Source organism: Octodon degus, unplaced genomic scaffold, assembly GCF_000260255.1.
Source record: "Octodon degus isolate 3935 unplaced genomic scaffold, OctDeg1.0 scaffold00140, whole genome shotgun sequence".
Classification (NCBI taxonomy): Eukaryota; Metazoa; Chordata; class Mammalia; order Rodentia; family Octodontidae; genus Octodon; species Octodon degus.
Genome location: NW_004524716.1, coordinates 3469999 through 3497116, shown reverse-complemented (window position 1 = coordinate 3497116; position 27118 = coordinate 3469999). Strand labels below are relative to the sequence as shown.

At 42.0% G+C, this 27118-nt stretch overlaps 2 protein-coding genes across 2 annotated transcripts in view; both read right to left on the bottom strand.

The window, feature by feature from the left end:
- The window catches only part of Ampd1 (adenosine monophosphate deaminase 1), a 35135-nt gene extending 17177 nt beyond the window's left edge, over positions 1–17958 (bottom strand). Inside the window, 5 exon segments of the mRNA XM_004641678.2 lie at positions 3578–3743; positions 10325–10490; positions 12960–13140; positions 16636–16647; positions 17841–17958. Of these exon segments, the coding sequence (XP_004641735.1) occupies positions 3578–3743; positions 10325–10490; positions 12960–13140; positions 16636–16647; positions 17841–17958 (643 nt within the window).
- Positions 17959–23700: 5742 nt separating this feature from the next.
- Nras (NRAS proto-oncogene, GTPase) overlaps positions 23701–27118 on the bottom strand; it is a 16584-nt gene continuing 13166 nt past the window's right edge. The window contains exons 5-7 of the mRNA XM_004641677.2: positions 25170–25293; positions 24793–24834; positions 23701–24690 (exon numbers count right to left, since the gene is read on the bottom strand). Coding sequence (XP_004641734.1) covers positions 25174–25293 — 120 coding nt within the window. The 3' untranslated portion in view covers positions 23701–24690; positions 24793–24834; positions 25170–25173. The remainder of the gene's footprint in view (positions 24691–24792; positions 24835–25169; positions 25294–27118) is intronic.

The following is a 27118-nucleotide window of genomic DNA, read 5'->3' as shown; positions in this document are numbered from 1 at the left end:
CAAGTCTGCATCTTGTACAGCAATTAACCACTAAGAAGAATATATGCAGTGTGTTAGTTATTGAAACTGTACTACCGATTTGATTTGGAACTGTCTCATTGCTAACTGTTTATCAATAAAATTTTGAAAAAATAAAAAATAAAAGTGTTAGGGCTGGGAATACAGCTCCCTGGCATAGCGCCTGCCTGGCAAGCATGAGGCCCTGAGTTCACTTCCCAATGCCAGAAAAAGAAAACAATTAAAAACATCATGGCACAGTGGTAAACGCATACCCCTGTTCACAGTGTCACACTTTGTAATAGTTAAATCTTGGAAACAGCCCCAATACCCATAACTGATAAACAGATAAAGAAGATGTGGGGTTTCTTTTCTTTTCTTTTTTTTCTTTAATGTATTTGCTTGTTACAGGGTCTCACTATGCCACTCAGACTCAGTGATCCTCCTGTTTTTCAGCCTCCCCAGCACTGGGATTACAGGATTATGCCACTATGCCACAAGGGCGGGGCTGGCACAGCATGTGGAGCCAGGGATCAAACTGTGGTTCCTGTGCTTGCCTAAGCTTGCCTAAACAGGCACTTGAGTCTGCTGAGCTATCTCGCCAGCCGGAGGTTTCTTCTCACATACTGGAGTACCACAATGCTATAAAAAAAATAAGCTTGTGACATTTCTAGCTAAGTAGATGCACCTCGAGACTATAATCCTAAGCAAAATAAATCAGACACATATGTTGAAATATCACCTGATTTCTCTCGTGTGAGAAATTGAAAGTGTAAACAAAAACCAAAATGTATAATAGATATTGGGAAATGAGAAGAAAATCTCCCAATAAGAAGGCGGTCTAGAGGTGGGGAGAAGGGACAAGAATAAAAAGAGAACAGAAGAAAAAAAATGGAAACAAGGTTTTCGTAAATAAGGACGGGGAGAGGGATTGAAGGGAGGGGAGGGGAATGGCAAAAAGATGCAGCAGGATACATCATGTACAGGTACGAATTCCTTACGATGAAGGTTATCACTATGTATATCTAAAATGTACCAATAAAATTTTCTAATTCTTATACCTAAACATATTAGAAAATGTATAATTTAGGGGAAACAAAGACAAGACAAACATCCTAAATGTCAATACTACACAGGATGAATAAATCAATTTTATGAATCATCAAACTGTATACAGTCTAATATGATTTTTTCTTATATTTATTTATTTTTTTCTTATATATTGTTATTTATTTTTTTCTTATATTTATATATTTATTAATATGCATTTAGTACAGGGTCTCACTATGCTGACCGGGAGTGGAAGCACACACCTGCAATCCCAGCGCTGGGCAAAGGATCACTATGAGTCTGAGCTGTGTAGTGAGACCTTGTACCAAATACATAAAACAAAACAAACAAACAGAAACAGAGGAATTACAGAAAGAAGGCAGTGAGGGCTGGGCAGATAGCTCAACAGACTGAAGCTCCTGTTTAAGCAGGCAGGCGCAGGGACCAGGGTTCTATGCCCTGCGTGCCCCACCAGACCCACCCCCAGGGCGTGCTGAGACAGTGACTGAAGCTGGGTGTGGTGATACGTGCCTATAACCCAGCACTTGGGAGGCTGAAAAACAGAAGAAGGATCATTATGAGTCCGATCTGGGTGGGGAGACCCTGTAGACTCTGTACTCAATACATAAAAAGGGGGTCGGGAGAAATAGACAGTGAAATCTGAGATCTTTACTAGTATGACAAGTTTTAAGTTCAAAAATCTAAAATATTAGCTTTCTTAGAAATTTTAGTTCTAGAAGTATAATCCTAACTATATAAAACAATTTCATAAAGAAATATACATAAAGCTGCTTATTGCAGTCTTTTCTTAGGGTGGGGTGTTTGGTTGGTTGGTTAATTTCTTTTCTTTTTTGAGACAGGTCTTGCTATGTAGTTCAGACTAGCCCTTAACTCTGGGTTCCAGGCACACCCTCAAATTGAAAGCTATCTTCCTGCCTCAGCCTCCAAAATGCTGGAATTTCAGGCATCCGCCACAGCACGTGGCTCTATTATGACTTTATTGGAGATGTTTTTAAAAGAAATTTAAAGATCTAAAAATGGGAATTGGTTAAATCAATTGTGATAGTTATATAAGAGAAACCATTAATTTATGACTATCGATGGAGATATAGCTTAGCAGCATATGTACCTGCCTGGCAAGTGCAAGGTCCTGAGTTCCATCCCCAGCACCACACACACACACACACACACACACACACACACACACACACTATGCATACTTTGGGGAGGTGTCTATCTCTCCCCCAGTTGTGAGGTATCTTGTCCTCCACATTGGCTCCTTGAGGGCCTCGCTGTCTAACTGCCTATAATATTTCTATCTAAATTATATTTTGTACCTAATCACTACCTGCAAGTAAATGTTTAGTGATCTTTCTAAGTAACCTGGATCTGTTTGGTGATTATACCATTTTGTAATTCAACTGGTTCAAAAGGAAAATAAAATAGAATAGGAACGCCCCTCTCTGCAAGTTGAAACTCATAGACCTTTCTCTGAAAACTAACATTTGTTTTCAGCAGCCTCTTAACAGTCACGTTCTGTGACTATATGAAGGCAGGTAGAAACCTGTGTTTAGCCATTTGTACAATTAATCATTATAATGGAAACATTAAATTTGGAAAAAAAAAAAACCACACAAAGGAGAAAGTAAAATCTGAGGTATGCAAATAAAATGCTGTGGAAAGTCATGTGTGTGCGTGTGTACTGTTGAGATCAAACCCAGGGGTACTTTACCACTGAGCTACATCCACAGCCCCTTTTTTTATTTTTCAACAAGTTCTCGCTAAGTTGCCCAGGCGGGACTTGGACCTGCAGCTCTGCTTCCGTCTCCCACAGTGCTGGGTCACAGGCACACACTGCTGTGCCTGGCTTGCAGCTTGCTTCTAGGCAGAAGTCAGAGGCAGGCAAAACATGATACGGTTTGGCCTGTGCTCTGAAAGACTAGGATGAATCTAAAAGGGTGAACATGCCAGGAGAGGCGCAACCTCAGGACGGGACAGCAAACCACCTAACGGACAGACCAGAGCAAGAAAGGACAGAAGCACATGGCGATCAGAGCGCATCCCAGCCACAGCAGAGAGAGCAGTGGGGGAGGGGACTTTGGAACTAACTTGAGGGTGCAAGTCCCAAAAAAGATTAAAATGCAGTTAGGAGCCAGGTGATGACCCTGAACACCAGACTAAAGACCACTCTCAATTTGTAGGGAACCAGGAACAGCTAAAGGTTCTGTCAGGAAAAAGGTGTGCTCGGATCTGTAATTTGGTAACCAGCAACAAAGTGAAGATGGAATCAGAAAGGGTGATACTGCAATGTGGCAGCGATATTAAGAAGCTACTACACTCACTTAAACAGGGAGAAATACAGGACTACTGTGGGCTTAGAAGTTGAGCGAGGCACCACACAGCTTGGAGTCACAGGCAGCAGGGAGGATGGAGCCCAAGATGACTGTGACGTTACTTTACAATGTATAATAATAAATAAGTTGTTAGATCAAAAGATACGTTCTACACATTTTGCAAGAGAGTAAGTTACCTGGATAGAAGTTCTCCTTTGCTACCCAAGCTTGGCCATCGATATTCCGCAGGTACTTGGAGGGCGTCTTGGGGAACCTCTGAAACGATTTCTGCATGTATTTCTCCCGGATACAGAGTGCCCGGTACAGTCCTGTACAAACCACCTCGAAATCTTCAACTGTTACCTGCCGAGAAAATGTCCGAATGCCAAAGTCAGCCCTGGGCAAATCCGAAGAGGATGCTTCCTTGTGGCACCTCCAGCGAGGCCCCTGCCTCCCGGGCTACTTCCTTGGGGACGCAGGCCCCAGCCTCGCTCCAGGAGCAGGTCATGTGCTTTTCTAGTTCTTTCCTCTCTACTGTGATCACCTCCCTAGGTGAGTCATTCCCTAGGCTCCTGCATTTCTTTCTGTTCGTTGCAGTACTGGGGAAGCAAAGCCAGGGCTTTGCTCCTGCTTGCGAGCGCTCTACCACTGAGATGTGCCCCTGGGCCTTCTGTTGTGTTTTTGGGTTTTGCTACAGAGCAGTGGGCAAATACGATTTAAAGAACTTATTCTAACGTGGTATATACCAGTGACGGTGAACCATTTTAGAGCTGTCAATGCTCCAAACAGCGCCCTGCAGCATGGACCACTGGTGTGGTTTCTTTCTTCTATGTAACAGTTAGACATACTTTGGGGGGAGGGGTTGAGACAATATCTCACTATATAGTGCAGGCTGGCCTTGAATTCTCAGTGATCCTCCTGCCTCAGCCTCCTGAGTGCTAGACTTATAGGCATGTGTCACCACACCCAGCATAATAGTTGGACATTTAAAGAAAAGACTTCTGAAAACAGTCTTAACTGAATGATAGTGTGACAGTGTGATTGTAATTATGAAAATTCAAGCCATTATTGGTCAATGAGGGAAATATTTTGGGATGAATACAGTATCCCTCAGACTCATTCATTCACTGCCTGTGAAAACTCTGCATATTTCTGAACGTCACCCATGCAAAGTTGTGTGTGTGTGTGTGTGTGTGTGTGTGTGTCTTATAACAGGACTGTGGACTGCACCCAGGGCTATCACCGAGATATATCCCAAGCCCCCTTCTTATTTTATTGTGATTCAAAGTCTTCCTAATTGCCCCGGCTGGCCTTGGGCTCGACACCCTCCTTCTTCAGCCTCCCAAATGGCTAGGATTAGAGGTGTGCACCACCATGACCAGCTTTTGGATGGGTGTTGTTTTTTGTCTTTTTTGAAACAGGGTCTTGCTATGCAGTTGAGATTGGCCTTGTAGCCAAGGCTGGTCTTGAACTCACAATGATCCTCCTGCCTCAGGCTCCCATTTTGGATGATTTTAAAAGGGAACTTTAGGGCTGGGAATGTGGCTCAGTGGTCGAGTCCTTGCCTTATAGGCACAAGGCTTTGAGTTCAATTCCCACCACCACCAAAAAAAAGGGAACTTTAGCTAAAAATAGAATAGAGAGGTTCTAGAGTAAAGTTTGAAGGGCTGGCCAAATAGCTCAGCAGATTAAAGCACCTTCAAGCAGGCACAGGGACCGGGGTTTGATCCCCTGGCCAGCTATGCTGGCTGCTGGCCTCGCCCCCAGGGTGGGCTGACACTGTGATTGAGACTGGGCGTGGTGGAGTGTGCCTGTAATCCCAGCTCTTGGGAGGCTGTAAACAGGTGGATCACTATGAGTTCGATCTAGTAGTGAGACCCTGAACACCCTGTAGACCCTTCCTTAAAAATACACAAACACACACACACACACACACACACACACACACACACACACAAAGCAAAGTTTGATTGGAACTGCTAGAAATTTCCTAAACTGGGCTATCTCTCTTGCCCTCCATTCCCAACTCCTGGCTGGATCAGACCTGCCCAAGCAGTTGCACTCTGAAGTCACTGAACACTCTGTCACAGCACTTTTTCTCTAGGGTCAGCTTACATGTGGTGAGCAGGCTGTGTCCTACTCAGTTACGCCATGACAGATAGTAGCTCGCAGGCGCTGCCTTGCCCTGAGTGACTCCATTTTGCAAAGCTGCAGTTTGCTCGGTCTGAGTCCAAGCGTAAGGCAGAGAGAGACTCACTAACTCGTCTGCGCAAATAGAAAGCCACCAGATGTCGGGCATGAAGACCTCATTAAGAGCAGCTCCAGGTGCCCAGCCAATCATGAAGACATAAGTGATAAATTAATCGTGCTAATAAAAAGCACCACCTATTCACTTACTGTGTTAAATTGGGGGCATAAGGACACTTGAGGTGCCAAAGCTACATCAGAGAAGCAGGTTTGAGAGTTTATATGCCACATCTGATCAAGGATTGGTGCAACCTTCTCGTCTGAACATTATAAAGGGAGGGGACAGCCAATAGTGGGCACTGCTACACACATCAGCCTATCATCTCATCTTTTTAAAAATTTTATTTTATTGTGAGATATTATCTCACTGTGTAGTTTAGGCTGGCCTTGCCCTCACTGTGTAGCCCAGGTAGGGCTCAAACATTCGATGATGCTCCTGCTTCAGCCTCTCAAGTGCTGGTGTGACAGGCGTGCATCACCACACCTGGTGCCAGCCCATCATCTTATGAGACCACTTGGCTGCCCTGAACTGTCCTTCAGGGTCAGCTCAGCAGGATCTCCCTGGTTGGCATGGCCAACTGGAACTGCCTGTGGTAGAGGTGGGCTTTGAACACGTTCTGTACTTCCACAAGCTCCAGCTGTTGGACAAGCTCAGCCCAGGTTCTTAATGCATATATATATATATATATATATATATATATTTTACTCTAAATAGACCTTTATTGACAGCTTGTGTTTAGATTGAAAGGCTGAGTGTCTGAGCACAGGGCAGAGGGGCTCAGTAGGCCACCTGAGTAGCTGCCACAGCGCATGGAGCCCTCATTTTTTTGCGGTAGCCACCATTCTGGTCTCAAAGTAGCCGCCACAGCTGCCCTGCTTGGGGTCAGACACCCGCACCTTATTCTCTGCCCGCTGCCCCGTTTCTTGGCCAGCTGCAGAGCTAGGTTCTGCAGGGCAGTGGGCTCGGTGCCCTTCCACCTCCAGGTCAACCTGGAATTGCTGGAACGCGTCTGTCCGGAGGAGTCGGCGGCTGCGCTCTTGGAGATCCCCTACCTGGCCGCCCACCACAGCGAGGCAGCCAGCGAGGCCCGCAGACACATGATCAGCAAGCAGTTCCACCGCCAGCTGCGGGTGGGCGGGCGACAGCCTGTGCTAAGTCAATGAGGGAACACGTGCTTGTGGCCTGCAAGGCCGTGAAGATGGGAGACTGGAAGAACTGCCACGGTTTCATCATTAATGAGAAGGTGAATGGATAAGTTTGGGATCTTTTCTCTGAGACTGACGAAGTCCGCACCGTGCTGGTTAGGCAGATCCAGGAGGAGTCCTGCGGGCCTGCCTGTTCACCTACAGCCGCGTCGCCGACTCCGTCAGCGTGGAGACGCTGGCGGACCTGTTTGAGCTGGATTTGCCCACAATGCACTCCATCATCAGCAAGATGATCGGTAACCAGGTTTCTAATCTTCTCTGGTTATCTGAGGTGGCTCTTTGACATCTGTTAGTTTTCTGTCTTTGCTTTAAATTCTGCTTCTTTAAATTCTGAGGCAAGCCTCAATTAAACCTCTCATCTTTTTTTTTTTGTTTGTTTGTTTTTGTTTGTTTGTTTGTTTGTTTGTTTAATGCATTTGGTACAGGGTCTCAACGTGCAGCTCGGACTCTTAGTGATCCTCCTGTTTTCAGCCTCCCCAATTCTGGGATTATGAGTGTACGCCATCATACCTGGTCTCTCTCAGCATTTCATTTATTTTATTTTATTGTGTGATACTGATGATTGAATGCAGGAATGCTCTACCACTAAACTACACACCCAGTATTTTTTTTTTTTTGAGATAGAGTCCCATTGCATTATCCAGGCTTTCCTTGAACTCATGATCTTCCTGCCTCTGCCTCCAGAATAGCTGCTGAGATTATAAGTGTGTACTACTAGAGCTCCTAGCCACTCTGTAATCTATGTCATTGTGTGCTGTGTGACTTGGGTGTTATAAATATTAGTAATTAAGATTGGAATAGTCTGGACTGGTGGCATAAGCACTTTCCTGGCAAGTGCAAGGCTCTGAGTTCAATTCCTGGTTAGAAAGAAAGAAAGAAAGAAAGAAAGAAAGAAAGAAAGAAAGAAAGAAAGAAAAAAAAGATTGGAATGGTCTAGAAGAACCTGAGATTGGCTCAGTCTTGACTTTGTCAAGAAATCTAGAGAAGGGCCGGGGAGATGGCTCAGTGGAATAAGTGCTTCCCTGGCAAGCACAAGGGCCTGAGTTCAATCCCCAGTTCTGCCAAAAAAAAAAAAAAAAGAAAGAAAGAAAGAAACTAGAGAGCTGAGCGTATGGTACTATTCTTGTGCCTGTAATCCCAGCACTTGGGAAGCTAGGCAGAAGGGTTGTCATGAGTTCAAAACCAGCATGAGTTACATATTGAGTTCAAGATCAGTCTGAACTGTATAGACATCTAGAGTCCCCAGTGCTCAGTTAACTAAAAATGATAAAACTATAGAGACACCAATATCCAGGCTGAATTAATGGCTCAATAAGCTTGCTCTCGGTGGATTAGGATACAGAAATTGATCCTAATTAACTTAATTGTTGCCCTAGAGAACTGAGGATTGAATCCAGGCGTTTACACTGAGCTATATCTTTACTATTTAAACACAAAACAGGATCTTCTAGTCACTAAAACTGCCCAGCTGCTTCAGTCCCCCAGCACACTGGGATTCTAGGTATGGGCCTAGCTAGTTGAAGTGTTCGTGTAAGGCCTGCTGACCTTGGCTGATGGAATCTGTCAGGTGCTAGGTCTGTGGCGTGCTTGTTCCAGTGCAGCCTATTAGGCCACCAGTCTGTCAGCTACGTAGAGCAGTAGCTGGGTCTGGTTCACCTTTCCAGCCTCAGCACTCAGTACCCAGTACCGAGTGTGGACAGCATGATTAAGTTGAATCAGTTGCTTATCAGGGATTAAAAGCATTGGGTCTTCAACCTTGATTTTCCCTTCGCCACTCTGCCCACATGCCATGCCCACATGGGGCGCAGACTGGTTTGGGTAGCAGACTGGTTTGGGTAGCAACCCGAGCCAGCTGGAGGGCTGCCCCGCGCCTGTCTGCTTCACTCCCCAGCAGCTACAGCAACCTCCCTGCGCTACAAGGCTCTAGGCCACCATTGCATTCCCCTCCGATTCTTAAAGGAAAGCAGCTACTCCTGAGGTCTGTGTACCTTGTCCTGCACTTTTTTCCTTTTGTTTTTGTTTTTGTTTTTGCTTTTGTTTTCAACACTGGCTAAGTTTTACATTTAGTAAAGGTAGAAAGAAAGCCAGAAGGGTAGGGAAAAAACAATAGGCCCTACAGAGTGAGCTTGGGCCAAGTGAAAATAGGAAAAAGGGAGGAAATATAACAATAAAAATACACTGTACAAGTTAGGATGGGTTACCATGAAGAGAAATGACAACCCATTTTCTTTCTTGTCCCTATTTTCATCTCTAGATACATAGGTATCAAGTTTGTCCCTGAACTTCTAAATCCTTTGGAACGCTGGTGTTCTACAAATTGTTTCTCATGTATTTACCACTATTAAAAATTTCCTTTAAATGGTTTAGTATTTAAAACTGTCACTTACAGCCAGCCAGATAGCTCAGCGGACTAAGGCGCCTGTTTAGGCACAGCATGCAGCAGCCAGGGTTTGATCCCTGGGGCATGCCGAGCCCGCAAATGAGACTGGGTGTGGTGGCGCGGGCCTGTAATCCCAGCTCCTGGGAGGCTGTAAACAGGCGGATGACTATGAGTCTGATCTATGTAGTGAGACCCTATATACCTTGTAGATCGTGTACACCCTGTAGACCCTGTCCTAAATTCATATTAAAAAACCCTGTCATTTAAAAAACCCACCATTTGCAGAGCACCCATATTATTATTTAAAAAATAAAAATCAACAAGAATGGTTAGCATTTCATTGCTCTGGCACTTATAAATATCCCAAGACTTACTCTCATTAGGTCAGTTACATGAGAACAGGGTTCAGCACTAGTCATTAAATCTATTTTTGGAGTAGAGACTGAGCACTACAGAACAGTTTCACTACCATCACGCTGATACTGCAAGTATATGTGGCAGAGATTTATTAATTGAACAACTGTTCTGGATAGGACACGCTGGTCAGGCTGTTCGTAACATGAGTTCACTATCCCTGCAATACACTAGAGTCTGTTCTAACAGTAATATTCTGGGTAAGCATCAGCAACAAAATTGGAGAGGTCCTGTGGTGAAATAACAATGCCCCATTAAAGTTTTCTAACCTCTCTGTCTTTTGTTCTCTTTTTTATTCTCTTCTACCTTTCTTCTACATCTCATTTCTTTGGCTTATGCTTGTTGCCCTTCTCTCTGTTCTAGGTCTCCCTGGGGTCCATCTTTCCCCGAGAACCCCTGTCCCCCCTACCCTAATGGCATTTCTCTGATGCCATCAAGTAGACTGTTTAGTCCTGTTGCCAAAATCCACTGGTGCATTCTGGAGAATGTGCATTGTATTCTACACATCCTCCATGAAAACAAGGAGAAGTTGGGATGACAAAAGCAATACAGAAGTATAAGATACTTCTAATACACACTCTATTTGTATTAGAATGCAACAATGAAGTTTAACAGGCACAAGTGAGGGAAGAAGGAAAAAGCTAGACATGTCAAGCTGAGCGCCACAGTAGCTATGTCTGAGACAAGGACAACTTACCCCAGAGGCATAGTCCCCAGTGATCTGAACTCTCTGAAAATCAGGCACAGTCTCGTAGGTTGGAGATGAAGAAATGCATTCATCAATATGGGACAGTTTGGTAGAAGATGTTTCACTTAGTGGAATTGACAGATTCACAGTCTTCCGCCCTTGAAAACGCCTTTTTCTGGGTTTGAAGTTAAAAAGTAAGAGCTCTTAGCTTGGTCTAAGTTGGGGGCTTCATTATAATAGAAGGATGTTTCACCATATCATTTTATTTTGAGGACAAAAAGTGAAACACTACAATGTGAGTTGGTTATTAGAAACAGGATACAAGCATAGAGGGAAAAGAAGTATATCACTGAAGACACTGTCAGGGTTCATCCTTCTATGTATAGCTTAGAATAGTGGACCTTAGGGAACATACTAGAATGTATTTAGCATGCCCCCATCCTTCCCAGGCAATTCACTCCCAGCAAAATAGGTATCTGGAGACTATAAGGAGCACAAGTGGCATCAGCTACCACCTGTGTTGTTCTGTCATAGTCCTTAAATTTTGAGCTTTCATCTCCCTATCTGAAAAAAAAAAAAAGGCTTACTAACAGCTACCTCATAAGATTCTGTGAGATTTCATACATGGAAAATGCCTGGCATAGGATGGAGCTCATCAGTTGCTTAATCAATATTATTTCTTCAAATCAGTAAGTATTTATTGGGCTTCTACTTTGACATATGGCCTAAGTTAGGTCTCTAAGGGGATGCCAGAGGAAATAGTCTATTGGGGTTTTTTGGTTTGTTTGTTTGGGTTTTTTTTAGGAGTAGGAAAGGTTTATTGACAGTTCCAGAGCTTCTCTTCTGGAGGGTTAACAACCTAAGTTTGCAGACAAAAAATTAGAGAAAAAGAAGGGATGCAAGGACAGCCTACATTTTAGACCTAGCTTTTCAAGGTCAGTGAAAAAAAATTTTAAAAAAACAACGAAAAACAAGGGGCCGGGGAGATGGCTCAGTAGAATAAGCACTTGCCTGGCAAGCACAAGGGTCTGAGTTCAATCCCCAGTACTGCAAAAAAAAAAAAAAAAAAAAAAAAAAACAATCAAGATCAGTGAAGACTCAGGACATAGGAGAACTATATACTGTAATATCATGTGACCAAATTTTCTGATCAAGGAGATTATGGGGCCACAGAGGAAAGTGATCAATGATGTAGAGTGTGCCTAAGGAGAGTCACATGGAGAGAAAACATTCTCTCAGGCTTTCACAGAGAGCACATTGGTCAAGCAATGGCCATGACTCATCCACATGGCTGACACTGACAAAGGATCTATGAACTGCGGTACAGGGCTTCAGGATAAATCTTGAGGGGATCTGACTGACCTTATCAGATACAAAAGTTACATTTCTTGTTATATAGGTCTTGCTTTATCTTGGTCTTAACCATCCAGAAGAAAAGTATAAAAATGAAGTATAAAAAGTAAAGCCATATTAATATACTGAGCTATAAAAGGCTCAAGTCAGCAACTTCTGACACTGCCAGTCTTACGGAAAACCCACTACTATTATGGACTACTGGACTATATTGGAATATTTTGCTGAATTCATGCACCTACAATATTTAAATGACAATGGAATACCCTTCTCTGACAAAACTAAACAAAAAAGTGGGATACAAATGAACAACCATTTTGTATCTGTATATTCAAAATAGAATAGATATATAGCTACATTCTCTTAATTCAATGAATAGAGAGATTTGCTCTAATAGTGTTTGTGGCCAGGATATCATGCCTGCATCTTGTACAATGAATAACCACTAAGACAACAATATGCAATGTATTAATTATTGGAACTGTGCTAGTAATCAGTTTTGAAACTGTCTCATTGCTATTTGTTTCTCAATAAAATTATTTAAAAAAATAAATGTAGAAAATGAAAAAAAAAAAAAAAAGCAAGCTCCAGAGAGGTAATTTATTGTTGTTTCTCTGGTGATAAAAAGCAGGCTGTGGCTGGTGGGGTGGGGAAGGCTGGCTGAAAGGAACTCCAGATTAGTAGTTTAAGTCTGAGGAGTAAAGTATGCCTAGTAGTGACAGGGAATCCTAGAGTGGTTCAAATAAAGGGATACAGACTTGGTTCAGAGGGCTCTCTGAAGGTTACTTGGGGGAAGGGAGCTTCATGGGCAGGGCATCAGGGCAGAAACAAAGAGCTGCTCCTCTGAGGTGAGAAGCCTTCAGACTGTGGTTGGAAGACAGCGTTCATGAAAGCGGACACAACACTAGGTTTGGCTACAAGCGGAGTCTAAGGATGAAAGATCTCGAATTCTAGTTTGCATGACAACTGTGCGCTAGTGGAGCATGTTCACAGCAACTATCAGCCCACTTTGGTTTGGAACCATTGCATAGGTAGCACAAGAGTAGGGTACAGAGAGAGAGTGGCTTTAACTTGGGGAGCTGTGGATGGCGGTAGGAGGCTCCTCGCTTTTCCCTTTCTATTGCCAGTTTCTTACTCTAAAGTACACAACGGGGATAGAAAAGAATTTCTAAACCTGGCAGAGTTCTTCCTTTGGATTTGACCATCACTCAGAGAGACTGAAACATGTCTGTCCCGACATTTCTCCCCTCCTGTGCACTAACATACTCAGAATTCTCCTTAAGCCACTTACCTCCGGCCATCGGTGGAAGTAGAGAGAATCTCCTTGTGGAATATATGTGCTTGCATCTCGTGAAAAGAAATTGGACAGATCTCATCCACATCAAAAGGGGAAATTTCATGCCGGCCTCCCTCATCTTTGACTTCAGAGGCAAACACTCGTTCAGCAAAGCTACGCATTGCATCGTCAACTTCTAAAAGAAGTTTTCACATATTAGCTTTCAAGCCCTTTTCTAAAACTCATCTGAGCTTCTTCTGGGTGTCAGGCACAAGGGTGAGCACTGTAGTGGGTACATAACTGCTCTGCTCTCCACCCAGTCTCGCTGAAACACTGGAGCTTGGTGCCTGCATTTATGTGAGTGGATTTTCTGCATGAAGTTTTCAAATCTACATTTTGAAACATGAGTTGTCTTGGCACATTTCTGGTGGGTTCTAGAAGTTTGGGCTCTCACAGAACTTGGTGTAATACTTAGTGTAAGATCATCTGGTTCTGGTAATCTTTCAGATGTTTCGGGTAGTTATTGGTCCTTGGAATTTTTGCTTTTGTTTTTTCCTAAGGAGAACCAGTGACTCCAGTGGTCACTGGGAAATCAGTACCTTTGAGAAACAAATGTGTCCTCTAGGGCCTTTCTTCTTCTGAGACAGTGTTTCTCTCACATCTCAAACCTCACTTTATTCAAATCCTAACAACCTGATGATAGTATACTGTTTTGTGGAGGAAGGAAGCCACTAAAATTTATTATGATGCGTTAGGATTCCCACTTCTTGCGGACGTGGGCCTCCACTAATGAATGACCATTGGAAGACCAGTTTACATGACTTAATTTTCCCATTCTTCTTCTTCCTCTCCTCATTTCTCTTTTAACAGTCTCAGTTGCCCAGGCTGGCCTCATATTCCTGGTGATCCTCTTGCTTCAGTCTATTTTTTCATTTATTTATTTATTTATTTTTTTAAGACAGGGTCTAGCTATACAGCTCAGGCTGGCCTTGGGCTCACTGTGTTGCCCAGGCTGGTCATGAACTCAAAACGATCCTCCTGCCCCAGCCTCCTGAGCGCTGGATTAGGGGTGTGTCCTACCACACCTGACCATTTCCCCCACTTTTAAAATAGCATGGGGTTCGCTCTTAGTCTGGCAATGTCCAAGACCCTCAGGATATCAGAGAACCAGTCTCATCATACAGGCAGTGAAGGTCCTCGAGTATCTGCTTTCTGTAAAGTTCCACTATGTTTACAGCTGAGTAGTCATCACCTCTAATCCTTCTTAAGGCCTCCTGATATTTCTGGGCAAGGGCTGGTAAGCAATAATGAACATGGCAAATAGTTAATCTATTTGGGGGCAATAACAGGAGACAGAAACAGTACCCCACAGGGTGACAGAGCACAGTATGTACAAAGAAAAAAATCCCCACTCCCCATGCCATCAGAGTATCTACAGGCCTCCAAAGTCCACATTTGCCACTCTAACTTAAGCAGGTGTAGGGACTTCAAACCCTGGGGATGCTAAGGCCTACCCAGCCTCACTCACAAGGTTATTGTGATGCTTAGTGAGATGAAGTATGTGGACATGCTTTAAGGCAAATAAAACATCAAATTAAATTGAGTGATGGATTTGGTAGCTGTGGTCAAACGAACATTTTGTACTTGGAGTTAACTTTGAGCCATTAAGGAAATGATAAACAATACAACTCAGTACAGGATGGCGCATGCATCAGAAATGAGAGTGATTCATTTGTGACTTCGCCAACGCTAACAGGTCAGCCAGTTTTAAAATCCTGCCTTGTCACGGCAGAGTTAACAGTAAAGCCCACTACGATCGCCATGCTGCATGCATTTTATTTTATTTTATTTTATTTTTTGCCTTGCTAAACCCAAACACTTCCTCAGACTGGAAAGCACCTATTAGAGCTATTAGCAGCTCTCTAGCAAGCAGTACCATCCACGAAGGAACAAACAGAACAATGAAGAGGTACACTGATGGTTGAGAATACCTCGCAGGCCACTGCCAACTGATCCCCAGAAATAGCACCATTCCTCCCCCAGCACGAGCAGGCACATGCATCTCAAAGCTGAGTGCCAGCAGGAGCTACAAGACGCTGCATGCACCAAGGAGGGCAAAGGGGAATAGGCCAGTTGGTTATGATGATGAAATGAGGATGACAATGCGACAGTCTTGGCATGCTGTGCTGTGGCAGTGCTGCTGCTGACCTCAGACAGGGCAATGCAGGCACAGATCCCCAGAAACCAAGCGCTATTTGCTTGATACCTGGCTCCTCCAGAACAAGCATTCATGTCTGTGACAACTATCCACTGTTTCATAATCTTTGCTTTTGATTTTTTTTTTGTTATTGTTACTGGATTGAACCCAGGGCTTTGTACATGCTAGAGTTAAGCGCTGTACCATTGAGCTACACACTGTTTTGTACTTTTAAACATCATTGTTTTTACTAAGACTGTCTCTCCCTAAACTACCACAGTTGTAAAGCAGAAATTCTACTACATGATGGAAAATTATATGGTTGATATTTCCTTCCACTGAATCAACAACCAGTTACTTGACTTTATGCAACCGCAGCTGAAATTTGATCCTTAATTCAAGAGTTCTGTGCTTTAAAAATACTTCAGGGAATGGTGGTGATTATGGGCAGAGTGAACTTGGTATCTCAAAAGCGGAGTAGATACAATTTAATGACAACCTGAACTCAGGAAGTAGGAATAATCCCCTCAGGGACTGAATAGAAATAACTACATTTTAGACATGTTCTTAGAGATAATGCAACATCTAAGTGGCAGTGTCTCGAGGATAAGACATGTGCAACTGAAGAGAGAAGAGACGAGAGGAAGGAGAAAGGAAGAGAGAGGAGGAAGAGGCAAAGAGGAAGCGGAGGAAGAGGAAGGGGAGTGAAGCAGAAAGGCATTAGGGGTGAGGAAAAGGGAAAAGTAACCATGACAGCTGTGTAGTCTTGGGCAAATGTCATAATCGCTGCGAGTCTCTGTGTTCACCTCCACAAAAGAATGTTAACAATAATAACTCCTCAGAGTTGATGTAAAGATTAAAAAAGAAATGCTTTAAGAGCTACCCAGTAGTATTCAAAAGTTGGGATTTTTAATATAGGAAATGTAAGACTCTTGAGAAAAGGAGTATCATGCTTGCTTCTCACCCACCAGATCCAGAAAGATATGCTTATTTCTCAGCAGTCTTTTCAGTGTGTAAAGAAGAGGCTGTTGGCCTTCCACCTGCTCCATCTCATCCTAGAGAACTCAGGTAGACTACTGTACTATCAGTCAGGACGGGTGTAATTGGAGGTGAAGGGGAACATACAACTGAGGTCATGGTTTTATCTAAAATAAATGCTTACTTTATCTGTCTGTTCACTTTTTTTTTTCCTCCAGAATTGAGGATTGACCAAGGCAGTATTTCCCATTGGTTAATTTATTTCAGAATTTCAAGTAAGTACCTTGTTGAGGTTTTAAGAAACAGTTCGGATTGTTTTGGTTTTAGTTTTTATAATCCAGAAAAGCCATGAATGTTTGCTATGGTATGGGATATCTAGGGCCACTGTTAATCTTTGTTGACTTCCAATTGTATGGTTTAACACTGCTGAAAAATAACCATGTTTCTGAATTAAGAAACAGTATCACTTCTTTGATAATCTAGCAAATGGCAGGAAAAATAGTCCAAGATACTCACGTTTTTCTTCTGCTGCATGAGTAAAATAAAACAAGATACAACATATGAACAATCTTCATAAATCAGGGTGGCTATTCTCCATGTTTCAAAAGACAAGGATGTGGGCTGGCACAGTAAGAGGGGCTGTGGCAGGAATGACTGGGCCTTGCTCCTAGCTCTTCTAGTCTGTGGCCTCTAGAAATTCTAGGGGAGATGGTCATCACACAGCCTCCACTTTATTTTCCTTCCCCCGCTCCACTGTGTGTGTGCGCGTGTGTGTGTGTGTGGTGCTGGGGACTGAACCCATGGTCCCATGCATGCTGAGCGTGAACTGGACCCAGTCACATTCCTACCCCAGAAGGTACTTTTCATAAAAGGTGAATTAAAATTAACTTTCAAAACAGCTCCTCTGAAAACAACACCTAACAAGTACAATGTCATGGAAAATATTGTTGGGGTACATTTATACTCATAAAAGAACTTAAGAGATTAGTTAAGAAAATTAGATTATGCAGCCATTTAAAATATTTAGAATGAGTTTGAAATACTGTGATAAAGTGATTATGTTAAGCCAAAACATTTTCCTGCTTAATTTAGGAGATAAAATTACTTACACGATACAAACACTACTTAGTTTTTAAAAGATCCTTATTTTGCATAGGAAGTTCACAGAAAAGAAAAAACACTAAAATGTTAAGAATGTATAGGATGATGAGACTGTGGTGACTGTATTAGTATTTCTAACTTTTCTAAATTAGTATTACTTTTTATTTTTCAGTGTAATTTTTTATTTCTCATAAAACATGCATTGCTTTCACGATGGAAAATATTTTTTTAAAAATTGCACTGTGTATTAACCTGGATTGTGAATCATTAGAATATACCCGTTGGGTTAAAATTGAAATCTGTCATGTTCACAGTTTTCCACTAATATTACAGCTAGAGATATAGTACAGGAAGGACCCTTCTCAAAACTGTGACAGCAAAGATTTTATTTACACTAGCATAATAGACATTAAAGGTCGCAGTTTTCTAAGGATCAAAAAAAAGGCAGTTTTAGAAAATATCTTCTTCCCCAAACTAAAGACAAAAACTTGAAAATATCTTCTTTCTGAAATTTAGTAAAGCCACTATGGATCCTAAGCAAAGGATTATCAACACTGACATGATAGAAGGAATGGCTGCTTATGAAAAAACCTGAGCCCTCTACACACTGTTCCACTTACCTGCAAGTTTGAACAGAGGCATTGCGGCTGGGCTCCTTGGTGCTAGGCAGCACAGCAGATAGGAGAGCAACACACTGTGGGACGGCTGAGTGGCACTATGAAACGCCCTGACACTCATTTTATTATTTTGCTTTGCCCCCTGTAATCTGACCCATCTCTGCTAAAAGGAGAGATGAGCTTTGGACCTATTTATAGCTTTAGGCAATCGACAGTGAAAAACAGGTGAAGCCCTTTTTTTTTTTTTTAAATCTTTTATTTATGTATTTGGTACAGGGTCTCGCCACACAGCTCCGATTCATAGTGATCCTCCTGTCTCAGCCTCCACAGTCCTGGGACTACAGGTGCATGTCACCATGCCTGGTTTCGGTGGCCCGCACAGGGCGACTGGGTTCCCAGGATTGGTGTGCTGTGCAGTACTGGGGTTCAAACCTGGGTCCTTGTGCTTGCCGCTGAGCTATCTCCCCAGCCCAGGTGAAGCCTTCTGATCTTTATTTTGGGACTTCAGGAAAGAGATCTTTAAGGGGCCAGGAATTACATTTCAATACCTCTACATATTCCTATTGAGTTGATTCTCATCAAGGGCAGTTTTCTTACATGATGTTGATAATTTTTTCATTCTGGGAAATGCAGGGGAGTCCTCCAGGCTTCTGAAAAAGACCCACAGGGTTTCCCAATATGAGAAGAGTTCCTGGTGGCTGGTGAATATGTTGATATATTCATCAAGCTTACAAAACAAACACACATGTGCACATGCAGATCAATGTGTGCACATTCTGACTTGTATGGTTTTAATTTTTGAAAATTTAACAAGGTTTGTCCCAGGAAATGGCATATAGGGAAAAAGAAAGATAAGGATCAGTACAGTAATTGTTGGTAATGAATGGTATAAAGAAAACACAAGGTTCTTGAGGCCTCACACATAGTGGGCAGGGGTCTGCCACTGAGGTACACCCCTTATACCTTTAGCCCAACAAGGTGATTTCTAATGATGAGATGATTTCAGCTATGTATAGCTGAAGACAAGCACTGTCTCTTTTCAGAACTGTTTAGCAATACAGGTCTTAAGTCCTCAGAAGTCTCTTGGATCACCAATGACTCTATCCGTAAAGGGCATTATATACCTTTAAAAAAGTACCTACTCTCGCACCTCTTGCAAAAATAATCTGAGAACCTGGGTGCTGTGGTGTATTCCTGTAATCCTAGTCCTTGAGAGGTGGATGCAGGACGATTGCCTCGAGTTTGAGGCCAGCCTAGGTTACGTAATGAGACTTGGTCTCAAAACAAAATAACCCCACCAAAAGTAATTTAAGAAATTATTCAGTGAACTTCACATAATTACAGGGAAAGCAAAAGTGTCTCAATCTTCTGGCATCATCTTAGTTATTTCATGTGTCTACACCACTGGTGGTCTCCAGAAATCAGATTCTTATACATCTATTTTAGGATCCACGCCTTTCCTCAGAACAGTTAGCTTAGGATGTTGGAACCACTTAGTTGAACATAGAGCTTGAGAAGGTGCATGCCAAGAGACAAAGAGAACAGAAATTAGACCATACTAAGGGTCGATTAAATCATTGTTACACCAGAGATCCACTGTAGTTTTTGAGAATGGACTGGAGCACAGCTGGCCTGTCATACTTATGGGTTCCACACCTGTGGATTCAAACAATGACTTCAGAAGGAGAAAAGCCCTGTAACTGGCCTCCTGGATAATGTCTAGTGTCTCACTGTTGTCCAACAACAGTGGGACTAGTTGAGCCATGTCTTGACTAACAATATAAGATATTCAAACATGGTATTAGCATAATTTGGACCCAATTATTAAACGTCAAACTCTTCATATTTTATAGGCAAAACATGTATAAATTTATGAGACCTTAAAGCTGGGTGTAGTGGCAAGTGCTTGTGACTCTAACATCTAGGAGGCTGAGGCAGATGATTGCCACATAGTGAGTTCAAGACCAGCCTGAACCTTACAATGAGACTTTGCCTCAAACCACCAAAAAAAATTTTAACAAGTTCTCTTAATTTGACTTTTAAGCTATCTTTTATCTTTATACCAGGTATGAAAGTTGTATCAGGCATGTGTGTAAATGTAGAGAACTGAACTATATCAAGGTGTATAAAATAATGTGCAAGTTTCCCTAAATGTACTTCAAGTTCCTAATGAAAATTAGGACCAATCTTATCACTTCCGAACAGCCATTCTGGGAAACTGCTTTACCTCACCTCAATTTGCTTTTTTTTTTTTTTTTTGAGACAGGATCTTGTTATATAGTTCAGGACAGTTTTGAACTATATATCCCAGGTTGGCCTCAAACTTGCAGAAATCCTCGTGCCTCAGCCTCCCAAATGCTGAGATTACATGCATGTGCAACCATACTTGGCTTTTTTTAGAAAGGGTTTCACTACGTAGTTCAGGCTGGCCTCACACTCACAGTGATCTTTCTGTGCCGGGCTCGTGAGGGCTGAGATCACTGACCTGCACCACCACATCCAACAGTATTAGCTTTCTATACAAGGAACTTAGTGGGAGGAAAAACTGTGACTAGGCAAAGTACTTCCAGTTTTTATTTTTAAACATTATTTAACAAGAAAAACATTCAGTCAATTTTTAAAAATTAGGATGGATTAATTTACATTAAAATAATCAACTTAAAATATCAGCCCTTTTCATTTAGGGCCAAGGAGGCTAACAGTTCCCATTTAAACAGCAGAATTGCACAACTGATATTTTTAAGTATACTGGATGGCACAGAAATGTAAGTCATACAACACTCTCTTCTCCCTCCAGAATTGATTTCAAACACTTAGGGCAATACTTGGACCTTTAAAAATCTGTTATATTTTGAAACATATCTAAAACTGATCTGTTAAGCATACTTTTAAAGCAATTCTTACAGAAAACAAATACCTTAAAGTAATTTTGGGGCTCATTAGACTGCTTAAAGAAACTGCAAACATGAAAAAATGTACAAGTATTATAGTCTTTTGTTTATAAAAGTCATTCAAATAAAAGTATTTTCCCAATTATCCTTGCTTCTTATAACATATTAGCAGAGAGGAATTACAAGAAGCAGAATGCACCATTTTTTGGTTCTTGGGTTGTAGCTGCCAGCTCAAGAGTTTAAGACTGTCAATACAAAGCAAACTGATTATGCTCACACATTCGGGAATGGGCCAAAACACCCAAATCTTTTTAAAGTTCTGGTCTATCTTTGTTTTGAAGATATTACAAAAATTCACAGCAGTTCAAAAGATGATGAAAGATCAGACTGGGGATTAAAACAGATTAATTTTACACTCTACAGAACCAAGTGTAACAAGTATGCCATCAAGTCAGCATTCCATAGTAGACTCCTGGAGTAAATACAGCATTTAACAGATTCAGATTAGGCACGGTAGCCTTTAGACATAACATCTTATTTTCACACTCTCCAATGTGCAGCCTGATTAAAAAAAACATACATGCAACCAAATCTTAAAGGAATTAGTAATTTCTAACAGCTGGCCAGGCACTTACACTGGGCAAAGTGAGTTTGAGATTCTGAGGTAAGCCAGATTTTCAGCAACTGCAAATATCCTCTATAAACTACATTTTATGCCACACTGACTGAACTTAACTCAGGTTTTAACACTAAGTTTGTCACTCTGTTGTGCCAAAGTGTAACTTTCAAAGCAACTATTAAAAGAGCATTTTCAACCTTAAATTCTGGCCCCATTTGGATACTTTACTTCTGTGCTTGGGACCTATTTCACAGAATTATAGATACATACATACATACATACATACAAGGGCTAAGGGCACAAGAGCCTAAGGAGTAACTATCTTTGTCTCTAATTTTGCACTGAATTTAGTATGTTTTAGAAATGGTTAGACTGCTAGTCACAAAAGACACTGAAAACCAGTCACACAGAAACTTAAGAATATGAGGTGAAAAACCTCAATCTACCTCAGGAAAATGACCCAGCAACACTCACCAAGGGGCAGCTCAGAGTTTGCATGCGCAGATGTTGGCCCTACTGTGAGTGCTCCCAGCACTAGGAGTGCAGCTTTCTGGGTTATCATTCTCTGGGCATAGTACATGTTTTTCCCTCTTCTGAATTAATTTCAAGATAATGTATAATTTGCATAATGAATGAAAATTCATATTAGGAGATAAAAGAGCTCTAAGTATTTAGATACAAGAATAGAAAGAAGCCATTTTGGAATCAGCCGTTCAGTTACACATTTTTCATTAAAACTACCAGCGTTAAGCAATTCCAGGGTAGCTCAAGGGTAGACTGCTCATCAACAGACCAGTTGTTTAGCACAAGTAAGAGTCTGGGTTTAATCCCCAGGACCACAAAAGAGGGGGGAAAAATTACCACGGCATTATTTGCAAACAGAAATATGATGCCTACACAGCCTCACAATAACCAAATTATTCAATTCAAAGGCTACTTCTTGTTTTGAACAAACTCATCAGCTTTTGTTTTCTGAAATGTAGGCTAATTTTTGAACAACAGTTTACAACCCTTTAGAAAACATTATATTGTTTTTGTCTTTTTGAGACAGGGTCTTGCCATGCAGTTCAGGCTAGCCTTGAGCTCACTTTGTAGCCCTGTCTGGTCTCAAACTCACAACGATCCTCCTGCTTCCACCATAGGCATGTGCCACCATGCCCAGCTAAAAAAACATTGTAAGTAAAGAAAAATTCAAAACAATTTGATCTGAGTCAGGTATGGTGGTATATACTTGTAATACCAGCACTCTCAAGAGGCTGAGGCAGGAGGATCAAAAGTTTGAGCCCAGCCTGAGTAATTTTGTGGGAAGCCCATCTCAAAATATGAAAGGGCTGGGAATATAATTCAGTGCAAAGGCCCTGAGTTCAACCCCCAGTTTTGAAAAACAAATCAAATCAAACAACCAAATAAACTAAGCCAAATACCACAGCTACACACAAAAACACCTCCCCAAAAGCTAAAATTAAAAAAGAAAAAAAAAAAAAAAAAAAGAGATCTGAGCATCCTTATTCTCAAAAGAATGAGAAAATATATAGGCTTAGTTTCCATATGGCTAACAAAAAGAGGAGGAGGTTTCTAAGTACTTTATAGTCTTTTAACCTGAGCCTCCTCAGGAGACCAAGCTTTTCCAGTCCCAGTAAAGCACTCATGCTAACTGACCACTTTTGTCCTTGCAGGGCTAACAGCAGGCATCCAGCAAAACTGGAGATGATGAAATGATGCTAGCTGGCTTATTCAAGTTTTGAAACTGTGACCCCAGTAAAAAGCCCTCTGCTTTACTCAACTAAAACCATCAATCAAGCAGCTCCTGTTGCTCTGGGGTAAGAGGCAGAGTAAACAGAGGAAGGAACTGAGAGCAGTTATATACATCATGAAGAATATGTATGCACAAAAAAATGTAATTTGCTTGTTAATGTATTTGAGACTTGAAAATAACTAATCACAGATGTAAAATAAGCCCATACCCGATTTTTACAATAACTGGAATAACTGCAAATGTAAGCTTTCTGGTGTGATCAAAATTTACCAATAGGCTAGAAGAAATAAATTATATATTTATAGGCAGTAACCTATAAAAAAAAGATATTAGATAAAAATTAAGGGAAATTATTCATACTCATTTCTATTTTTCTTTTCCTGTGGAAAACTCAGAAATAGGCCTCTGGAAAACAATCTTTGTGGACTGGCCAGATAGCTCAGTGGACTAAAGCACCTGCTAAGGCAGACACAGGGACTAGGGTTTGATCCCTGGAGTGCCATGCTGGCCTGGATTGAGACAGGGCATGATGGTGCACACCTGTAATCCCAACACTTGGGAGGCTGAAAACAGGAGGATCACTACAAATCTGATCTGTGTAGTGAAGACCCTGTAGACTCTACTAAATACATTTAAAAAAAAAAAAAAATCTTTGTATGTATAAGAAATGGCACCTGCTATTATATAGGTGTATCTTTCCCTCAAAGATAGACAAGCCATAGATATTTTATATTTAAAGGTTGCGACCTCAATTCCATTTAAGTACTATAAAGGAAATCTACAAACCACTTCTAGAAAAAAGGCACTTTGTCGTCAAACTTGGATTTAACTTCATGAGAGTTGAGGCGACCAGGATAGACTCAAAAGTCAGTGTTCACTCTTGTATTTACCATTTTTCTTTTCAGTAGTTGGACTGAACTGAGGAGCGGTCTAATACTAAGCTACCCTAGCCAATTTATTCATTTTTTTTTTTTAGATGGAGTCTCACCAAATTATCCAGGCTGCCTTTGAACTTGTGATCTTTCTGCCTCAGCCTCCCAAATGGTATGTGAATGAAGCCACAATATCTGGCTTCATTTTTGTACTTATGAATACAGAGCAGATACCAGTTTATAGAATATAGCTGATAACACTGTAAACTAAACATTCAGCAACATAATTATATATTTGGCAAAACAGTATTTTATGACATTTCTCCAAAATCTAACATGGGCCCCAAGTTCAAAAATAAAAAGGAAAATAAAAGTCACCAGCAGTTGCTACTTTAGAACCCGAGAAATTTTTTAACAGACTTTCAGTCCAAAGTCTGGTTCTGTTTCAGAGCATGAGCTGCTTTTTGGATGAAAAACCAGGGTGGCAGAGGTGTTTTTGTTGGGGACAGCCCAGGGCAGAGAAGTACGGGGGAATTAGCAAGAGGTGCATTTCTCTGGTCAGACAACCAAGTGAGGAGGTAGTTATTCTGAGTCCCCAAACGGAGACTGTGCTCAGATACTGAGAGGCGGGGAAACAGCAGGATCCTCTCTGAGATGAAGGGAGCAACAGGGACAGTTCTCCTCCAGGGAAGTCAGGACCAGCATATCAGTGCAGCTGAAATAAAGATGGGATGTGTGTGAGTCACACAGAGTATGAGACAAACTAGTTTAAGAACTCTTATTTGACAATGACAGTGTATTTTCAGATCTGTCCTACCTTGAAAGTGGCTCTTTTCTGATGATAGAACTTTGTAAAAATCTGTAAAAAAAGAACAAATACCATGTCATTATCCTTTAGTTTTTATGTAGTGATACCTGCCCAAGTTGCACTCGGGATGTCAGTATATGAACACCAATATGTTCTGTAAATGTTTTTCTACGCGCGCGCACACACACACACACCCTTATCTTTCTATAGAATAATTAAATGTTTTAAGAAAAGGTTAGACCTTAGTACTATTACAAAGGGTGCCAAAAGGAAATTGATAGTTAAATACAAAGACACACTCAAGTAGCAACAGAGAATACTAATACTCCTCCCAACTGCCTCAAGCTAAATAAAACTTACAATAACGTCAGAGGTCACACGCCTACCTTGTTACATCACTACACATGGCAGCCCCATACAACCTTGAGTCCCGTCATCACTGCTGTTGAGTTTTTTCATTCTGTACTGGCGTATTTCTCTTACAAGTGTGTAAAATGCATCTTCCACACCCTATGAAAGAAGAAAGAATGCTTTCCTCTCAAAGACCAGCTCAACTGACACAACCCATATGGTTAAGTTTTCATTTGTATTTCTTTATATGGATTAAAAATTCTAATTACTGAAATGATAGTTGATAAAATAGGATGACTGAGCTATTGGGTGTGCTGGTGTCTGTTATCCCAGCACTTGGGGACTGAGGCAGGAGGCTCACTGTGAGTTTGAGGTCAGCCTGAGCTGCACAGTGAGTTCAAAGATAGCCTGAACTACACAGTGAGATCCTATCTCAAAATAAAAATAATAATACAAGGTGACTTAGAAAAAGGACAAAGTGGAGAGCTTCCAGCTACCCTGTGCTGGTGGGACCTATTACTGGTCCCAGCACAGGCGTGGCGTGGGTGAGACCCTCTTCCACCCTCTTGGGACACACCCCACCACTCTGCAGCACCACCCCCACCCCGCCCACCGTGTAGGATTTCTGCCGCGTTCCGGGAACCCCCAGACCCAGTCCTAGCCCAGGTCCTGTGAGTGTGTGGGACAGCTTCTGGCTACCCTGCGCCGGCGGGACCTACTACTGGTCCCAGCCCAGGCGCAGCGTGGGTGAGACCTTCTTCCAACCCCTTGGGATGCCTCCCACCACTCCACAGCACCTCCCCCACCCCGCCCTCCGAGTAGGAATTTCTGCCTAGTTCCAGGAACCCTCAGACCCAGTCCTAGCCCAGGTCCGGTGGTTGGTTGAGAGAGCTTCCTCTCCCCGCTACTCCACCTTGTCCCTACCAGGCTCAGCTCAGGCCTGGCATACAGGCCTGGGGTGAAACCCTGCAGCTGCAATCCCTGCAGAGAGTGTAGAGGATAGAACCACACAGCTAGTCCAGAAGAAGAAACTCTTGCCAGAGGGGCACAACAGGTTCACCCTCAAGGGCAGCAACAGGAAGGAGCTGAGCACAGCAGCCAGAACCAAGCCAGGCGCACAGCTGGATAAATCCAAACTTTGTAGATCTGCACCTGAACTTCACTATGTGCTAAGGTTATAACTACAATGAAGATCTACAACAAAGGTCAGAAGACAGTGCTACAGAAAATGACGAGAAGGAACAAAATGCAACCTCAGACCCCAAGCCCACCCGTAACAAGTGCAGGGGACACTAACACTGAACAAACTGGGAATCACACAATGAAAGCAATGAATCAACAGCTTCTGAAATAAAGAAACAGCTGCAGAAATGTATAGAGGAACTCAGATTGGAAATGAAAAAAGAAATCCCTGAATTAATAACATCTGCAGTAAAGAATCAAATGCCGAAACATATGGAGGAAACCCAATGCCCACCCAGGACAAATGCAGAGGACACTAGCTCGGCTCAAATGCATGAATTAAGAGCGTTGATAGTAAATAAGCAGCAGCAGAAAGTAATAGAGGAACTCAGAGCGCAATTCTTTTCTGAAATAAAAAAAGAATTCTCAGAACTCATAGCATCTGAAGTAAAGAAGCAACTAAAGAAACATAGGGAGGAAACCCAATCTGAAAAAAAAAACACTGCAGTAAAAGAATTTATAACTGCTTCTAAAGAAGACATTGATTAAAAAAAAATAGAGATTAGAAAAAAGATGGATTCCTTGAATGAGCAATACAGGAAAGAAATAGATTGCATAAAGCAGAGTCAAAGAGATACAGAGGAAATTAAAATCTCCATCACAAGCTTGCAAAACCGTTTAAGTGAAAGTGAAGACAGACTTTCAGATCTTAAAGATGCTGGAGCAGCTAGTGAAAAGGTAAGAAAGGATCTCTTAAAAACAAGGAGGATGGGCTGGGGAGATGGCTCAGTGGAATAAGCAC